Consider the following 20,477-nt stretch of genomic DNA (forward strand, 5'->3'; position numbering starts at 1 on the left):
TTTCGGGCCTACTGGGCCGGATATTACACAGAAATTTCGAAAGCCTAAGCCCCTATCTTACTAATGACAAAAGAAAAATGATAGATGGAATAATATTTTTACGAAGTAACTTATAAAGTAATATAAAAAGTTCCACGTTTATCATCACTAAAAAAAAAAAAATGGACTCCTGAAACCACGAAGCATCTTTAAAGGAATCCCGTAAATAGTAATAAAATAATTAATAATTTGTGAATAATAGTTAACTGTTTGTAAATAATAATAATGAATTATTCAATTCTGTTTTTCAGCAGAAGATTAAACGAAAGAAAAAGGTCAACCGATGTCGATTATTTTACGTGTGAATGGATTTTTGTAAAAAGAAACACGATAACCGTAGAAAAAGAATAGTACAACACGGTGGCTTACGTATTTTACGTTACCAATGATTGAGATTATGGATACAAAATTAAAAGCACCCCTAAATGGGGCGACCTCCAGAGAATTGTTACATCAACAAGGTCCGAGGCACAGTAACCACACGACAGTGCTTATATCTTTCACATATGACAATAATATCATCTCCTCCCTATAGCGAACCTCGGAACGGCGTCTTCTCGAACATGCCATGGTTCAAATATCAACATATAAATCTTTATAGGCCGACCCAGTATGAACGTCCATTGCTGTTGTGAATAGGCGAGGGGCAGGGAGATGTAACACACCATTCATACCAAACCTGCCTCATTCCACAAAAACCAAACCAAAGTTCCCATCATCAGAAATTATCCCAACTTATTATCTGTTCTGCTCAAATACTGGCATTGTTATTTGGACGACAGTTTGAGAGCAGCTATCCTTATAATTTAACTATGCATGACAATGAAAGTTGCATTCTTAGTTTTCATGATTAACTCATTACTCCACTGACGATAAGTCTAAGAATAAAAAAAATTAACGAATCCTAGACAGCAAATGTAATAAAAATTCACCTTGGTAGGACTGCAACAACGCCAAAAATGTACTTCTAGAGTTGAACCAGAATGCACAATTACAGGTGTCCTCAGCGGGAAAAATATAGCAAACCTGAATAACACAAGTTCACAACCAACAGGTAATTCAGAAGTGCCGCCTCATTTTCTTCAGCATGTATAGTACGTATTCTGTGTAAACTACGTGCAAAAATTTATTTTCTTTTTATTTTGTTGAGTAAAACAATGGCCAATATTTCACATTAATAATTGAGCTCCCCAGCACATTGTACAGCCCGGGAAAAAAATACAGGACTCTACTTGATAACAGAAGAGGGGTGGGTACTTGAATTATATGTTATTGATTGAAAACTAAATGTAAAAATGTACCCCACACGTAAAAGGAAATTAGAATCAAGAACCATACCAGCTAAACATGTTTGGTGTTGCTGTTGATGGTTCAATGCCGAGATGTACATCTTTATATAATGTTGCATCAAAATAGCCAGCAAATCCTGTAAATTAAGGTGGGTGCATGAAAGAGGTCAATCTGAAAATTTCTGTGGAAAATGAAGATAAAAATTCTTCTCCAACACCATGAGTGCCATTAGGGGTTGCCATATTAAAAATAAACACACCAAAAGAAATATAAAATGGCAGATTGCATGCAAAATACCCCCAAGGTCCTGGCTTAGGTGGTAAAAAGGGTCCTGTGGTGGACTCCCACAAGTTGATAAAACCAAGTTCGTGGCGATATGATTCATCTGGACATTTTATCTTCAGATACAGAAGAGAGACAAACCAAGCCATCACATACCATGCACCATGGCAGATCCAGTATCACTGGGTATCTCAAAGCGAAGCTTCTTGTGACGCTGATTGCTCCCCTTGGATGATTTGTTTGGATGAGTAAATGTAAAGACCTATGCAAGTGGAAAAAAGTTACTGAAACCATGGAGAAGAAAAGACCAGCACATAAAATGACAGTTGTTTGAAAATGTATAAAGAATGTATCGATCGAATTAGTAAAAAAAAAAAAAACATATTTCGGTGAGCCCCGCGAATTTAGCAGAAAAGATGGGCGAAAAAATGTTTGCACACTAGGGTTAGTATGTGCATAAAAAATAAATACTCACAGGTTGAGAAGCCGCAAGCCTAGCTACATTGTGCAGTTTGACAACATAAGCAGTTTCAAAGTGCACAAGATCTTTATGTGACTTAACCTGCCACATAACCACAAAAGTTTAAATTAAATACTTGAATCAGGAAATTGTGGAAATTTTAAAGCACAAGGACAAGCGGCGTACATCATTGTACAGCTTTGAAGCTGTCACTGGTTGAATGAAACTTGTGTACCTGAAAAAAGCCTATTATAATTTCATAAAAGAAGCATATGATATTAAAATAAAAATATTGCAACACAAAAAATTTGTCTTGCCAGCTGTATGGCATGAGTTTATCTATCATCATTCGCATGACAACCATTAAGCAAAGCAAGCACATAACCCATTCAGATTTTCCTTGGTACGATAAATTCATAAAATATAACACTCCCATATTTCTTCATAAGTATGAAAATACTAGACTTTAGAGAATATACTTACGAAGATGGTATTGAAATCCCATCGTCCTTTAAAAACCTCTGGGCTCCATCAAGGCACTCAGGAGAAAGCTCATTGTCACCAAAAGAACCTAGGAGTTCACTAACCTAAGAACCAACATAAGGCAAAGAAAAATGAGCAGGCATCAAAGGAAATAAAAAATAGATTCAAGGTAATATGCCCTTACCAAAATGTCAGCTTTCTCGGAGGCATCCCAGTGACGCATATCGCTAGAAATTATGGTAACAGTGTCTTCCCAGCCCTCTAGTTTGACTAAGCTCTGTTCCAAGAAATATAAGATTGCTAGTAAAAAGGGCACCAAGGCAAAGAAGCAAAGGTTGCAATACAAAATATAATTAACTCACATGTAGTGTAACAATTGCATTTGGATTTTTCTCCACAGCATAAATTTTAAGCTTGCGGCCAGTTTCTTCAGCAGCCTATGTATGAAGAGGAAAAAATATAGAATATAACATAAAAAAAGAGATCTCACCATGTAGCATGCAGTCTAAAGACGTGACAGCCACATTTGAATATGCAGAAGCTATATGAATGTACCTGCAACGATGCCCTGACAAGAGGTCCTCGCCCTGCTCCTACAACCATCAATACCTAGGCATACAAGAAAAACAATGACGCAATGGATGTCAGATACCAACTGCATTATATTTGCTTATTAAAATCAATGAAATCATGAAAAGATGGTGGGTTGCTTACAATGGTTAACGTTGATGCTTTTTCTTCAGGAACTGTATCTTGCAAAGCTTTGCAAATTGCCCTTTGGTACTACAAGCAGTAAGCGCACGACGTATTAATTCAAACAAACATATCACTAGTTTCCACTGTCGTAATTATGACATACTGCCTTTTAAAAATAGAGTAATGCTAGATACAGTCATGGGTTGTGCAAGAGTGTGGTCCACTATTAAAAAATTAATTTTTGAATATAGGTCTCATATTTACTTACTTTTTTCAAAAGGAGTGCACGGCACTTGCACACTATGACTGCAAATATCATTTCTCTTAAAAATAATAACCATAATCTGTCCACTTACTACTGACAGGAATTATTGCCTAACAGGATTGCCAACAACAGCAACATTTTTTTTTATAATTAACAACAGCAACATTTAAAGATAAACTTGTTGAAAATAGAACTCACAAAATATACCTGAATGTATTTCACTGCATCTTTCTCAAATGTCTCGTAGGTTTGAGCCTCAAGGTTATCCATGAGAGGCTGCATATAAATAACAGAAAACATCCAGCTTGTATTAACCACTATGAGTGGGTTAAAATTACCACACATGAATGACAACGTAGGATTAACTATTCCTAAAAGGAGGAAACTTTTTTTTTTTTAAGTACTACTTTATTCAAATTGAAGAAGAGATTCAAATCATCAGCTGGGGAAGAATACAAAGGCATACACCTAAACAGAAAAAGGTGGAAGAAGAAAAAAATCCTCAAACAAGGTATTACAGCTAAAACATAAGCAGCCACCCAAAGATAAAAGGGTTTTGAGGAAAAAAGTCTTAAGCCCTTTCACAAGTTCATCACAATATTCAAAGCTCCGGTCATTTCTTTCTACTCTAAATAGACCACATTGGGCAAGATGGACCGATTTCCTAAAACTTCACAACGATGGGCACCAAACAGCCCTTTCCAACACGGCAGGAGATCCTCCACTATTCAAGGCATGGCCTAATGTACTCCAAATAGAGTAAAGATGTAAGTCCAGAAAGCACTATCTAACTCACAATGAGGCAACAGATTATCAATTACCTTTATACAAACAAGCACTAAACTTGTGTAATAGAGAATACTGCACAAAAGGAAATACAAGAGAATGTCACTAGGCAGAGAAAACTTACTTGCAAGGGTGACTGTAAAAAGTCCCTGTAACCAAGCTAGAGTACAAATTAAGATGTCAAAAGAAAATAACGGGAGACTTAATCCGGAGCTGCAGAGAGAGAGAGATGGAGAGAGAACAAGCTACCTCAAATCTTTCTTGCTCAGGAAGTGGATCCATTTTTTGATAAAGATAACCAATGTAGTCCAAGTATGGCCTCAGTGGATGTCTCTGTACAGCTGAATGTTAAGAACACTTAGAAACCGTACAACATATATGATCTATGGACAATCATGGATAGAAACAATAAAGGATATAAGAACAAGATAACCACAATGACACATTAAGTCATAAACTACTATGAATAACAGTAGTCAATCATTAGAATCTTATAAAGAAAACAAGGAAGATATCAATTGTTCAATTGAACCATCTCTATTTCAATCTCCAAGAAATAATTACTAAAACAATTGCCAACAGAATTCAGCACTATGCAGTTATCGACCAGAAGTAGGGACTCACCATCAAAATTTCTATCATTATGATCAGCAGCTAAATCTGTACCACCACTTGGAAGACCGTGTATGGGTTTTCCTGAAACAACTATCTAAGAAAAGAAAGTACTTCAATGCAATGACTGAATTTCAAATAACAAGAGGACCATTTACATAGTGATTGTTCCCATGCAACACCTATGGTGTACGTAATATCATCAACTTCTACATCTAAAACCATGATGACAAAATCAAAAGAGATATTGGGTTGATCGAGACTTTTTGAAATAAAAATCAAACAGAACGGTCCAATTAATGCCAGTAAATTCCACAGAAGGTACTTAAAAGCCAAATATGAGCACTATGGCTTTTACTTTTACTTTGGAAATCTCCACAGCCGTTTCATAAGAAGGGATGGCTTGGCTGAAGTCAACCTCCTTCGTTTAGGGGATTGAAAAGATTTTTTTTTTTTACAAGTAGGGAATTGAAAAAATACAGAACATGAAAAAAAAAAAACAAATATGCCAAGTTGCAATGTGATCAGTCTCACCTAGAAAAGGAAATGTAAAAAAATAAAACTTAACGAGATATTTTTGAGATTCAAGGACTAAGGATTCTTATACTGTGTGAGGATGAGCAGAATCCAGAAGAAAATATATTCACAGGAAAATAAGTTTGAACCATGTTCTAGATACCTGTACAGAATGGTTGAAATACCCTGCAACTAGCTTCTGATGGCGCTTTGATAAACAAGGATAGCCACGTGCATTCGTTAGAAAAGACTGGCAAAGCAACAACATCACATCACATCACATATGTGAAGTAACAAGCAGCATGCACAATCTTTTAAAGACACAAAAATAAGACTTACAGACATACATCAGTATCCATAATCGCTGCTCTAACAGACTCTCCAAACCAGCGTCCTAGTGAGTTTGCCGAAGGTATTGAACTCCTAATGAACAGCATGTATAATTAGTAGAGGATAATAAAGCTGTATTCTGGTGCAAAATCACATCAAAAGTAGCCTTAAAGAAATTCTATAAATCGTAGGCTTTTAGCTCACAAGATGTCAAGGGCAATTGATAACTGACTGTGATGTTCACAAAGCATACGAAATGAATTCCACAATTCCCACGAATCAACCTGTGGCAGAAACAGAAGTTAATAAAATATAATCAGCATCTTAAACAAATGTCTTGGCAATTTCTAATACCTTCAGGCCTTGGAATGTTTCTAAATTAAAAAGACCGTTCTTAAGAAAGTAAATCATCATTCTCGTGGTTGTTTTCAACTTTTTCACCATTCAGGCAATGGCCGATAAAATTGTCGAAAACGGTACTAAAATTAGCCTCATATCTAAGAATATTAAAAAAAGGCAATATAGATAAGGTAGAATCAGCCATTCAAACAAATAATGATCAAAAACACAAAAAAGCCTGAAGTTTGTGCATAGGCCATTGCATAAAGTAAAAAGTTTAGCTATGTAATGCCACAATGGAAGGCCCAAGACACATGGCCTATAATCCAAAAGGACTAGTCAATGATACAACTTGAGCCACATTGGAACATTATAAAGAGCAAGAACTTCTCATTTTCAAGCAATGTGGGATCTCATACATTTGGAACGCCCCAATGGAAGGCCCAAGTCACATGGTCTATACTCCAAAAGAACTGGTCAATGATACAATTGGAATCTCATTGGAACATTATATATATATATATAAATAAAAAAAAGGTTCTTCCCAAGCAACATGGGATCCCATACACCACCTACCCTTATCACTTATCATAAAGAGGTATCACAAGCTACTGTGTGCAGTCCAGACACACGAACACAAGCACAAAGCAAGTTATCACCAAATAGCTTCTAAAAATAACCTCATAACTCTAATAAGAGTCTAAGAATATTAAAAAGTACGCAAGATATATGAGGTAGAATCAGCCACAAACCAAAAAATGGTTGGAAAGGGAAAAGGCCTTAAGTTCATGCAGAGGACATTGCAGAATAAAACATTTAGCCACTGCACCCAGTTCCAAACACAACATAAGCACAAAGCAAGCTCTCCACCAAAGGCAACTCTTCATTTCAAAACACAAACAATGAGAAATAGACATGCCACAAATTTATAGTCATGGTTTGGAGGGGACTACTCACCGGATGAATTGAGTTGACATCGATTGAGTCATCATCAGTCTTCAACAAAGGAATCCTTAGCCACAACTTCAAAATGGAAGTAATGAGAACAGAGAAATGATGGTATACGAATAAGATTTTGTTGATAAAGAAGATAATTTCATTAATGAGCAAAAAGGCACCATCTACGTATACCATTTGTACATAGATACCCTTAAGGGGTATCGCAATCTATTTTACACAAGGCGTATACAATAGATACACCTAGTAAGAGAGAGCAAAAAGTTATCAACTATATATAAATTAAAAATATATATAAATTTGGATTAAGAATGTGTGTATAAATATGAATATGTATATATAAGGATTAAGAGTGGCACCTTCATATTGTTCAGGCCAAGTAATATCTGATTTACACACCTAGCATAATTAGCACAGGATGTCCCCTTGGGAGCAGGAAGAAGGCATGCCTGAAGGATATAAGTGAGCATTGAAAAACATAAGTCTTCAATCACAGAAGTGTATATATACAAATATACATAAGTGAGCGTAGATGTTATGTTTACGTGATTGTGTGTGTACACACAATTTTATATAAAGTGAAAGATACATATCGTACAAACCACACGTCAAAGTATGAAATCATAATACATAATGCAAGGACCATATTATTTTTTTTTTATTGGCACCGTGTGTCCAGGTACAGCATCCCGACTAATCCCAGGGGTGAACAGGCCCTCGGCAAAGAGTTTCCCACAAGTGCACCTCGGGTAATTCAAGGGAAAAATCCTCCAGTCCGATGGCCCATAGAGATTGTTTGTACCCAAGGGGATTTCAACCTTAGACCGGGGGGGAGCAAACCCTCAAGCCAAAGGCCTTTATCACTTGAGCCAACCCCTAGACCATATTGATTCATGTCTTAGACACATTCTAAATAAATTATTGGTCTCATCAACCAGCCTCAATACTTGATTCCGGTCCCATGTCAATCAGTTTGCAAACACATCTACTTCCTCAAATTCATAGAGACTTTCTTGCAAAAGCTAATAGTTCAGGACCCAAGTAACGTGTTCATATATCTCTTATATGCATTCACTTTCCCCATATTACAGACCTACAGCTTCAGGCCACAATTCAGTTGGGGAAAACCTTCAATATGTTATTCAATTGAGGTGGGGTGTTTAATAAAAGTACGAAAGTTAGGTGGCCCTTCCAAAGTATCCTGTAAATAGATACTTAGGTGAGCAAGATAGTTTGTACAAAAAAGGAACAGTTCTCGAGTCAATCATACACATTGGCGTGCATCAATAACCGAAAAACTATCAACATCATGCAAACCTGAAGGGAGAGATGAGAAGCCCAAGCTATTTCTTGCTTCAGAGTGGTTTCGGAATCGATTCGAAGGATCTCGTCCTCCGAGTCCAAATCAATCCATGGGCTAACTTTTCCTGCATTGAATTAAGAGCCTACTTTTTTAGGGAGTTAAGGTTTACAAACCAAATTGACGCAGTAAGACTACACAAATTACAATAATGAAAGTATATAAAGTTACTCTCTTAAAAGGTCCATTAATTCACTGAAAATACGTGATCAAGGTATAAATACAAATAGCTCAGCCCCGACAGCATTTAGCACACAATAACCAGTAAAACTCCATTAGATGACAGCAGAAGGCTGAAAAATGAATTCGACATTCATTTTGATAAGTAATTCAAGGGCATTCTTAATAAGGTCTCACCATATTTCAGTTAATAATGGCCCAGATCATAAAATTTGCACAGTGAGCCTTTTCATCACAATAGAAAAAAGTAACAAATTAACTAATCAAACGGAACTTTTGGTGTCGATAATGAAGGTTTATATATTTTCCATTGATCATCAGTAAACCTATGTGTATTATATATAGCCTAGTGGAAGAAAGAAATCATTTTTCTTTTCTTTTTTTTTCCCCGAAGTAAGAAAGATTTTAATGATGACAATAGTAGGCATAGCCGATGTACACTGGACATATACAAGAGAGACGCCTATGCTTGATTGACAGCTGCTACAGGAAATTCATGAACACTTAGACCGTTAAAGTCTTTTATAAAAAATATATATAGGTAATCAGGAAGTTTTATTCATAAAATAATAGGCATAGCAAAGTACACAAGACATATACATGAGTAACTTAGATCGTTAAAATCTATTACAATGGACCATTGAAGTAAAAGAAAGAAATTAAATGGAAGGCAAAATCTATTGTAAAGATAATGCAATAGAATAGAGGATCATTCCACAGTCTTCTGGAGTAGGGAGCACATACTCAAAAAAAATATCTAATAAATTTGATAACAGAATTGTGTACATCTTTCAAAACCATACAGTCCAAAACCTTTACTTGCTAGACAGAAGGTGGGCCAACCATGCATGTCAACTTAACACATTAACAACCCTCTCAATTTCTTGTAGTGGCCCTAGTGTGGCTTTTGCAAGGGGTGAAATATATGATACCATGCCAGAAAATTGTCTGGACCAAACATTTAAATTGTCTGTCTACTCCCCAACAACAAGCACCAAAGCAAACAAAGTGGGACCTCTCTCCAAACTGGCCAATCCATGTAACTTATGCAAAATTCATGCTGGCACCAAGTACAAAATCAGAGATAGTGATACCCATACTTGAGTCCACTCCAATATATTTCCATCAATGATTAATAATCTACCGAGTTCTCTCATTCGGTATGTCAATGCCCTTCTATCCACCACAATGAACAATTAAAAACAGAAAACCAAGAATCTATATAGGTCGAACCTAGTCTAGCATATATCAAGTGGCAACTCAAAAATGAGATTAATCCAACAAACATTTTTCCAGAGGGAAAAAAGAATACAAATGTTAAACTGATCTTGAGATAAGACGGTAGATCTGCAAGTGGTCCAGAACATTTCATACCAACAACATGGCTACTCCATTGGGAAGGGCTCAAAACCAAGTCTGACCCAGCAAATGGCAGAACACCAGATCCACCACAGTCTTTTCCCATTAAGCTTGGCCGATAAGAAGGATCCATCTACACCATGATTCCATATAAATATGTAACTTGCATTGGGTGCTCAAATATACAGGAAAATGTCTTTTATTACCAAGTCAAAATCGAATCTGACTTGCAGTAGTTTTAACTTTGACAATAGAGAAGAGCGTGCATGTGTGTGATCAAAACACAACAGAAGGTAGCCCTAACATAAATAATTAGGTTCCAACGACGCCATAGAGAGATTATTTCACATACAAGAATGTAGTTGACAGCCAAAAAGTGAAACCAGACCTTGGTGTCACAGCTTAATGGCTGACAACACACTACGCTGTTGGTGAGCTTACTGACCATTCACATAAAACAGCAGCCATGAGGCAATATGTGATTGGCTAATTGGCCACCGGAAGCAAATAAAGCATCTAAGTTCTTGTCAAATAACCAAGCACGCACAACATCAGCATTACAAAGCTAACATGTAACTGAAGTAGCATAAAGTGCCTCAATTAGTTCCTATCAAGAATCATAATTCGTGCCTCCAACACAAACCTTCTTCTTCCTATCACTTGAATCAAGCAAAATGTACTTGCCATCGTACACATTGCTGACTACAATTTATCAAAACCCTGGCAGAAGTAAATATTCATATGAATGTAGCTAACAGCCCGAAGGTGAAACTCTATAATCCAGTAGCTACACCATCAAAGGCCATTAACAAAGAGTTTTTTTAGGTGAGCTTACTGACCATTCACACAAAATCTTCAGCATTGAGCTGCTATGTGAGTGGCTAATTGGCCACCATAAATTATATGCAAGTACACATAACGCGATCTACCTAGGTGCTAATTAGTCACTACATATATATCCATATTCACATAATATATAAGCTCCATGTACAAGGAGCTTACAAGTGCATAAGCTTACGCCGGAGTGGACAATGATTTTAGCCCGACTCTCAATTTTTCACTTCATTTGCGTGCAGATTGTGAGTTAATAAGCATAAACCAGATTGAAAAATGATTTATCATCGATTTTAAAACTCCTGCGAATATAAAAATGCACTAAGGCTAGAAACGATTGCGAACGAGAATAATAGTACGAACCAGAGGAGCCACGACGAAATCGAAGCCACCAGAAGAAATGTTGTAAGCCAAAAGCTGAGGCATGTCATCATGGAACTCCGTCTCCACCCCGCAGTACCGAGATTCGCTCTTATCCCAATTCCTTTCCCCTAGCGGCATTTTCTTCACCTTCAATCACACACAGACAGGGAGAAGTTTCTTTGGGTTCCTAGGGGAATGGTGAGGTATGAATGTAAAGGCGCCAAGCCGAGAGGGTTTTAGTAGGGTTTTTATTGACCCTATATGGAAACGTTCATGCTCTGTATAAATAGGAGCCGAGAACTAGGGTTTTGGGCATGGCTTAGTAGGCGGGTTTCACCCAACTGATATTGCAACCAGGTGGGTGGGGGTTCGACTCGGTTGGAAGCTCGGCCCAGCCCTTAAGCCCATTTAATGAACCCTAATTTGAGATTAACTGGAAGCCCAGCCCAATCCTTAAGTCCAAATTAGTCAACCCTAATTTGATGATGAACAACAACAACAAAAAAACCATTCTGCTCGCAATATCGCCTTCAAAAATTTTCTTGATCGTTATATTAAATACTAGGATTATACCCTCATTTGTAATTTGAAAAATTCTATTATCAACCAGGTATGTTAAAGTATTTATATGGCATGATTTGATTTGGAATATAAATTTTAAATATTAAATTTTACAAATCAAATTTTATCAATTAAGTGATGTAAATGGTATGTTTTACACGTCAACTTAATATTAATAGAATAACTCTTCATAATTTTAGATTGTTTGAAACCAACTTCTTATTTGTAATTTTGAAATTCTCATATTGATTGGGATCTACGTACGTAATACATTATAAACGAACTTGTCAATACACATATATTAATATATGCATATCAAAAATTCTATATGCAATAAATTTTGCATATTTATTGTGCACTCCATTTATGTGATTGATTACAACACTTTTTTTAATATAAAATAATTATTTTGACCAATCATATTAGAGTATACAAAGAGTACGCTAAAATAACTGTATGTAGCATAACTCACTCACTCCAAGACTGTATATGACATTACCCGATAAAATCTAAGACTGTATATGACATTACCCGATAAAATATGGTAGAGTAATTAGGAAACTTTAATACTTTTCCTCTCACCCAGATTAGGGAATGTTAGGAAAATTAGATGAGATGGAAAATAATAAAAAATGTTTAGGATCCTTGTGATGGGGTATGAAATATGGATTAATATTCTTCCATCGATCGAATAAACTGAGGCCTTGGAAAAGTGCACCACGGTCAGCCGAAAACCATTGTTTTGAAGTCCAGAATTTTCACAGCCTTCGCTGGGCAGTCAATTTCCGATGGCCACTAATGAACATCAAAAATCTCAAGTCCACCAACTTGGAATCGGCTATTACTTGTGATGGGGTATGAAAAAACGATAAAAGAGTTTGGCTTGTAACAAACTTATGCATGCTACAAAGTAGAATCCAGGCCGAAACAATATTTACATTTTACAACCAAACTCCAATCGCCATAAAGGTGTTCAAAGATGTTGATGACATAGTATATATAAACTAGAGAAGCATAGAAAACTAAAGGAGCCTAAACCCAAAGAGTGCTCATATTCAACAGATACTTCACACACTGGCCTTTGCAGGTATGTGCGTATAATCATCTACGAAAACCTGACCTCTTTCCACAACACCGTCCTTTTCTGTTTCATCAAAGTAGTCCTCTCGAGCATTGTCGGCTAGCATAAGGGCAACCAACCAGAAAAGGCATGCATCAAGGGATAAAAAAGCACCACCACCAAGGAGACCGGTCTTGGCAGTTGGGCAATCCGTATTGAGGTTGTGATGAACATTGCGTGTAAGATGAATCTGTTCTGTTATCGTTGGCCATAATAGCAGAGTTGCAGCCAATCCAGCTGTAAATCTGTGTAATGTAACCAACCCCAATTCACAAAAGAAGAGTCAATAAGATACTTTAGCCACTTTATTAAAGGTGGTCATCAAAGTTTAGCCAAGACAATCTCCAATATAAGATACTTCAGCCGTTATAAGATACCAGCACCAATGGCATCTCCAATATGAAGTATTGAAGTCAGTCATCTAGAGTGCCAAGAAGACAATCTTCAAAAAATCCCCGTGGGCCTATCATAACAGTAAAAACCCTTCTCTATAAAGGTTACCAAGGACCTAAAAGCTCCAAGTCAAAACCCATATAACTGCTGTCAGGATAGCAAACCGGTTAAGAGTTGGGTTGACAGGGGTAGAAGTCTGACCATCTAATAGTGGGAAATTATTCTAAATACATTTGAAACAAAATATGCATATGAAATAAGGACGATAAGAGTGGCACATAATAATGGAATGACTAACAGATAAATAGATGATTTCACAAGTGAAAACACGGCTGGTGTAAGGCTACTGGATTTTAGATTTCCCAGTGCCTTGATCAGAGCAACAGAGCAGCCCAGTGAGCATCAATAGATTCGATTCATTGTGCTACACTTGGAAAAAAAAAAGTGTCTGCAATTTCACAGAAATCAAATTTACTTCATGAAGCTTTCCTCCAAACAGAAATGGGTCGCAATTTGAAAGAGGCAAAGATGGTCCTCTCATCCAACCAAGGGTTTCATATCTCTTATTTTATATAATTTATGGTGAGTGAAGGGAGGAATTATTTCCCTGTAGGGTTCAACATTTACAGGGTGCAAAGCCATATTCAAACAACCAGAACATAAGAAATTCAGATTTTATTAACTTTCATAACCTTCAGTTGGATATATAACAATTAAAACCTACTATTATTGTTGGTTAAAACATACACCAAAATTCCAATTCGCCAGCAAAATTAAACAATATACACACGTGCACATATTGGGATTGCACATTTGGTATTGGTCTGCTTTAATTATAAAGAATTTTTTGTGCAGTAACTCCTTTCGGCATCCAAATTAATAATTCTTTGGACATTCTGAATGATAAATCTTTGTCTCTTCCAGCGATCAGAGTAAAATGTGAATATCAAAAAGTATGGGACAGTGAGAACTGAGAAAAGTATGCTTACATGGCAATGTTGAAGAACACAACAAAGTTGGAGCTTCTAAACAAGGCAGCTTGTGGAACAGATTTTCCTTTGTAAGGGTAAAACAGTGACAAATACCCAACCACGGTAGTTGCAATGAGAAATACTACTGACAGATACCCCAAAACGACAGTAGGATCAGATGGATACTTGCATATAACAACACCTTTCCCTGTGATTGGAGTTCCAGACGCTGGCTGTATAGAGCATGGAGAACGAGAAGAACTATGAGACAGTAAACAAGAAGGAAACATAATTATTAGTAGAAATCTCTATTGATTTTAGTTGAGACAATTACACAAAAACATCAAATCAAGAAGTAGGTATAATTAGTCAAAATATTTTAATAAAAAAATCTGTAGGGAAATTTTTTCAGTCAAATCTGAAAGAAAAATAAATATATGTGAAAGAGCCTCTCTTCTCGTGAAAGAACAGCATTCTCGAAACCTGGATTCAAAACTATTTACGAAGTTGCTACATCGAAACTCTTTTCTCGTATATTACTCTCCATGCGTAGAAAACAAATAGAGCAAAGAGCAGTGGAATGGTGAATCCTTTTATTACAGAGATTTTCTCATAATCTATTTTTTACCTTCTTGTTTTCAGCAACAACTCCAAATATGAAGGAAACGACGCCACAACACGCTACTATGAGAGCCATTAGTCTCACGGAAACAGCCATTGCCCCCCAACAGAAGAACTACCGATTCACTGCAAACGATCGTGTAGATCTGTCAGTCCCACCAAAACGGATTAGACAAAAAAAGAAAAGGGCGGATAATGAAATGAAGAAAAGTAAGATTAAGGCTTTGGATTTCGGAGTAATCTCATCTCATCATTTTTCATAAATTTTCACACAAATTTTTTAATAATATTTTATTCAACTCATCTATAATCATCTCATCTCATTGCTCAATCCAAAACAGAACTAATACCCACGCGATGTGTTTTCTAGGAGGAAATTGAAGATATCTTATTTGTGCTAAGTGCAAACCTAACGGAGATGAATGAAATGCGGAAGGATAAGTAATCGTCAATAAAAAAATTAAAAAGGCAAACTTTTTCTCATGAAAATAAACCACATCCCCTCAAGTGGCTCTACATCCGCTTAAGTTCCCAGAAAATCATCATCATGGGAAATTTTTCTCGCTGAATCTAATTTATCAAAATTCAAAGGATTTTAATCTGCTTAAACGAACAGGGCTTCTGACAAATATCTAAACAAAATACATGAATATTTTACAAAGTTGGGGTTCGTATAACTGTGTTATACCTGAGATCGATGAAAGGGAATAGCTCTGAACGAATGCAAGAGATCAGTCCCTCGCTCTCTGTCTCTATCTCCCTCGCTCTCTCCTTGTTCTGAGAGTCAGTGCATACACAAGCTTATAGACATGGCTAAATAGAAAAGTCTTTCTTGGTTTCCTGGTTCCGTTTGTTTCTGAGATTCAAAAGTCGTTCCTGGAATCTATCTTTATCTAATCTAATATTCTAATTGTAATTGTATAAAAAAATAATAATAATCTAATATTCTAATTGGATTTGGAATCTTGGATTGCACTTTTGGCCATATTAGATAAATTTTAGTCCAGAGTAATGGATGGTAGCTTAAGATATCATTTGAATAGAAGTTAAAATGAGATGAGATGATTTTATATGAGTTGAATAAAATATTATTTTTAATATTATTATTTTAAAATTAAAAAATTTGAATTATTTATTATATTTTATATAAAAATTTAATAAAATTATAATGATGAGATGAAATGAATTAAGATTACTTATCAATTCAAACGGAACTAAACCTTAATAAATAAGATTTACGTGGATGTGACATCTTCGTCAGGATTGGTCAAATCTAATTTTTTATCTTAATTTAAGAAAAAAATAAATACAACACGTAAATTTATAATAATTTATCAACATAGATCTAATATTACATATTATGGAAACCAATACCTACAGTATCAATGAAGTAATCAGCAAGTGGGGTAGCCGGACGGATAATTTCCACTTTCCACGCTAATATATTTTGACTTCCTAGTAAAAGGAGATAGGCACAAAATTCCAAATCAAAATGTCTATAAATTATTATTTATCTAAAAAATTTAAATTAACGGAAATAAATAGATTTAATTATTTATATTATATTTTTAATATTTTTACTCACATGTGAGTTATATTTGTTCTCAATGAGTGGTTTATCAATATATGTAATATTTAATTAAATAAGATAAAGTGTAGAATTAGAATGAACTCAATATTTAATAAAATGTGAAATCACCACTAATCATAAAAGGTTAAACTGATGAGAAGAAGTATGTTCAATTATTTTTATCACATTTTTAACACCTATTTAGCACAATTGATTTGTAAGAGGTATTTATTTATGAAAATAAAATTTTAATTTTGATTTTTTTTAAAAATTATTAGATATTCTCAACTACTTAATATTTGTTTTTAATTAAGAAAGCAACTTGTGACCGGAAAGTTGCGAACACTTTCCTTTCATGCTATAAGGATTAAGAAGAACCACTGGCAACCCGGGCATCGTGGGAGTTTTTTCTTTAATTATTAAAAATAAAAGGAGAGAGATGGTAATTGATTAATTTGTGGTGATTATGCAACGTAATATGTAAGGATGAAATTACTTAAAGAAGCAGAACTTAAAAAACATCATCCTCTTCTATTTTTTTGTATTACATGGGCTGTAACCGCTCATGTATATATATATATATATATATATATATATATTATATCATCCTCGATTAATAAGAACAATATCCGAGAATGATTAGGTTACTATTTTTTTATTATTTATTTATTAATTTATATATATTTTTTATTATATTTTTTATTTAATGATTAAGAAAATAATTATTAATAAAATTATATTTCTATTTTAATGATTAAAAAACTTGAAATATACTATAAATAATAGATGATCGAAAATAATAACCTATCACTATCATAAATAATCAAATTAATGGCCGGCAAAAATAGCCATGTCATGTCAAGAATAACTAGTTACAGACGTCTGCGATCTCTTTTAAAATTGCAGTGGCACAAAATACTCAGAAGACAACTCCCAATAGGACAATTGTATTTCACTTTCATTGGATTGCTGATAAGAAAGATTGATAAGATGATCCAACGAACAAGGCAGGTTGAAGTAGCCGGCTTTTCGACTTCCACGTCTTCTTAAATCTACAGCCCAAGCCGTTACGTTTAGTTACACAGTTTAATAAGATATTTTTTAATAAAATTAAATATTTTTAATAATATTTTTAATTTAAAATTTAAAAAAATTAAATTATTTATTATATTTTAAATAAAAATTTAAAAAAATTATAATAATCAGATAAAATAAGATGATATGTGTTGAGAAATTTTATATATTCAAACTAATAATTTCAATAAATCACTGGCATTCCAAACGTCCATCTTGCATATTACGTATTTATACCATCAAGTTGTTTTTTCGTTTGGAGGAAAATAAACACAAAAAAGAAAAGATAGATGAGCAACTGAACTAATATCCGGGAAAAGAAAACAGAGGAGATGAGCAAAATGCCGAAGATAGACGTACGTTATTAACAGTGAGAGTTGCTACAAATCCACCAGCTTCCTGTATACAGAACAATTAATCCTTGTACAATCAACCTAATCACAAATGTCCGACAGCGAGACATCTTCGTTTTTTATCAAGCAAGCATTAGTCAAGACCAACAATATTGGATAATCAAATATAAGCCCGTTGCGGTGTCTCGGCCATTTCCATCGCGCCATTGATGGGTTCCTGCTGCGTGTCATCTAGATAGTCCTCCCGGGCATTGATAGCTAACATCAGCGCAACCAACCAGAAGAGAGACGAATCCAGGGACACAAAAGCTCCACCTCCCAGCAGACCTGTTTTGGCTGTGGGGCAGTCGGTCTCCAGATTATGATGCACGTTGCGTGACAGGATAAGTTGCTCCGCTATTGTTGGCCATAACAGGAAAGCTACCCCTAGTCCCGCCGTGAACCTGATCGCGCGAGCCCACAAATTTCGCTTAATTAACACCCAATTTGTAGAAAATTATTTTTCTCCGCTTATAAATCATTGTTCACCACCCACCCTGGATCTGGATGATACATTAATGGTGAAACTACACGTACTTTAGAGAAGAATCGTTGGACTTACAGAGAAATGTTGAAGAAGACAGTGAAGGTAGAGTTTTTGAACAGCGCGGATTGCGGAACAGATCTTCCTTTGTAAGGATAAAAGAGGGACAAGTATCCCACCACCGTCGAAGCTACGAGAAACGCCGTTGAAAGATAACCGAAAACAACTGTCGGGCTGGAAGGGTACTTGCAAATCACCACACCTTTTCCGGGAATCGGAGTTCCACTCGCAGGCTATAAAAGGGACAATTAAATACACATATCAAAGCATATGTAATGGTTGTTTCGGCAATTATATTTAATTTATAAGAAAGATCATATGAATATATTATATATACCTTCTTAGTTTCGGCAAAGATTCCGAACATGAAGGAGATGAAACCAAGTGCGCCCACAATTAGAGCCATCTTTGTTGCAGTGACCGCCATGCTCAAAGATGACAAATATATAATGGGATGCTGAAGCCCCTGTGCAATGGGTCATCGATCGCAGACATTAATAACAGGATATATGCATGAAAACGAAAGTGGGATGCAGAGATTCAAGTTTACGATTCAAAAAAACCAACCATAAATCTTTTACAATATGCAGAATGAACAAAACATGTGGGAAAGTTTGAATGCTGAAACGAAGATTCAGAGAAAGGGAAAAAAAAAAAAAAAAAGAAGAAGATAAACCTACCGTTCAAGAGATTAGAGAAGAGGAGAGAAAGTAAAATGAATGAGATAACAACATTACCTCTGCGTCCTCTCTCAAGGACTCGACTCTCTATGGGCTCAAATTAACAAGGTTTTGTTGGTTATAAATAAAAGGATGCAAGGTTAAGCATATGGGCAATTTGTCGGCATAAATTCAGGGTTCGAATTTGGGGCACTTGTAAGTGTATGGATACAGAATCTTGTTGATATTTACCTAAAATGGGATGCCACTTGGCTGTCAGTCCAACGTAACGCTTGCCAGCTGTATTTGAGCTGTTGTTTCTTGTCATGACTTATAATCAAGAGATTTTTTTTCCTAATTTTATCAACGGTTAATTAGTTGGTACTTTGAGATTTTGTATCTCTAATTTTATGCCCTGCAAGCCTCCAATCAATTAATTAAAGAAATCTTCTTATTAGTTATTATTCATCCCCTCATATTTTATACTTTATAAAAAGCATTTTCACATCTAATAAAAAATACGTTCACATTTTATAAAAAAAGTTATGAATATTGAGTGAAAAAATGAATAATAGCTTATACATAATATTCATCTTAATTAAAATCATCAAGTCCTTATAATTTTTCATTTAGTTCCGACTATAGTTAGGTGATCAAAATTTGTTTCCGGCCAGTTTGGCTCTTTCTGGTTTGTTCTTTCCTCTCTGACATTCCAATGAAGTTATGAACTGCGTTGTTTAGACCATATGATATATTAACTTAGTTTTTGGAATAGCCGATGTATCATTAGGCAAGTCCAAAGTATAACTTTGTACGTACGTACCATGCGGGGAATTATATAATCACGTTTCTTTATTTTTTACTCGATATCCTTCTTTAACGTTAACCTACATTATTTGTTAAATAAATATTATTATAATTCGTCTTGAATTATATCATTTTCAATTCAAATTATTTAATGTTGCATTTTGCATGACTTTATATTTAAATAATAGACTTACAAAATTTCTTAAAATATGATGACCCGAAATTATACGAGGAATGTTATTCATCATTCTATACCATAGATTTTATATATTTTAAAATTATTTTTTATTTTATTTCATTGTTGTTAAACTAATTGAGTTGTTCTACTTATTATCCATACACCATATACTTATTATAAGAAAAAAAATTACAATAAATATAATGTGTAGTGTGTAGAACGATAAATAAAATTATTCTAAAACTATAATCTGTAAATCTCCATATTTAGTACTGGTATGATTACGTCCCTCTAATTGATTTCTTTATATTATTATTAGAGCGGTGCTACTCTGCCGCTCAGAGTGCACCATTCAAATTTACCGTTAGGTTAAAAATATATTTTTATTTTTTTTCAATTTTTTTATTCAGATTTTTTTTATCATTTTAATTTTTTT

The 20,477-nt window shown here is 35.0% G+C and overlaps 3 protein-coding genes across 5 annotated transcripts; all 3 read right to left on the reverse strand.

Moving 5' to 3' along the window:
* Positions 1–349: 349 nt before the first annotated feature.
* Positions 350–11,438, reverse strand: LOC109009600 (protein arginine N-methyltransferase 1.5). Its single transcript, XM_018990147.2, has 23 exons — positions 11,152–11,438; positions 9,970–10,087; positions 8,373–8,482; positions 7,415–7,504; positions 7,056–7,121; positions 5,964–6,043; positions 5,777–5,852; positions 5,593–5,679; positions 4,926–5,010; positions 4,551–4,642; positions 4,426–4,461; positions 3,723–3,791; positions 3,269–3,337; positions 3,110–3,163; positions 2,917–2,991; positions 2,739–2,831; positions 2,555–2,658; positions 2,258–2,306; positions 2,087–2,173; positions 1,768–1,873; positions 1,378–1,465; positions 972–1,065; positions 350–718 (listed from the first exon to the last, which is right to left on the reverse strand). Exons 1-23 carry the CDS (start codon positions 11,287–11,289, stop codon positions 635–637), a joined length of 1,950 nt encoding a protein of 649 aa, XP_018845692.1. The 5' UTR covers positions 11,290–11,438; the 3' UTR covers positions 350–634.
* Positions 11,439–12,570: 1,132 nt separating this feature from the next.
* LOC109009601 lies at positions 12,571–15,712 on the reverse strand. 2 transcript variants are annotated; one of them, XM_018990148.2, is made up of 4 exons: positions 15,506–15,712; positions 14,825–14,943; positions 14,215–14,429; positions 12,571–13,077 (listed from the first exon to the last, which is right to left on the reverse strand). In XM_018990148.2, the coding sequence occupies exons 2-4, from the start codon at positions 14,912–14,914 to the stop codon at positions 12,780–12,782; spliced, it is 603 nt and encodes a 200-aa protein (XP_018845693.1). In that variant the 5' UTR covers positions 14,915–14,943; positions 15,506–15,712; the 3' UTR covers positions 12,571–12,779. The 2 variants fall into 2 exon arrangements, with proteins under 2 accessions (XP_018845693.1, XP_018845695.1); XM_018990150.2 differs by having other exon boundaries at positions 14,825–14,963; positions 15,506–15,708.
* A 2,038-nt stretch (positions 15,713–17,750) lies between these two features.
* Positions 17,751–19,244, reverse strand: LOC109009603. Of its 2 annotated transcripts, none has more exons than XM_018990152.2 (4): positions 19,135–19,244; positions 18,735–18,863; positions 18,416–18,630; positions 17,751–18,257 (listed from the first exon to the last, which is right to left on the reverse strand). In XM_018990152.2, the coding sequence occupies exons 2-4, from the start codon at positions 18,822–18,824 to the stop codon at positions 17,975–17,977; spliced, it is 588 nt and encodes a 195-aa protein (XP_018845697.1). In that variant the 5' UTR covers positions 18,825–18,863; positions 19,135–19,244; the 3' UTR covers positions 17,751–17,974. The 2 variants fall into 2 exon arrangements, with proteins under 2 accessions (XP_018845697.1, XP_018845696.1); XM_018990151.2 differs by having other exon boundaries at positions 17,778–18,257; positions 19,078–19,181.
* Between the last annotated feature and the right edge of the window lie 1,233 nt (positions 19,245–20,477).

The sequence above is a fragment of the Juglans regia genome, chromosome 11 (genome assembly GCF_001411555.2).
Source record: "Juglans regia cultivar Chandler chromosome 11, Walnut 2.0, whole genome shotgun sequence".
In the NCBI taxonomy this organism is placed as follows: domain Eukaryota; kingdom Viridiplantae; phylum Streptophyta; class Magnoliopsida; order Fagales; family Juglandaceae; genus Juglans; species Juglans regia.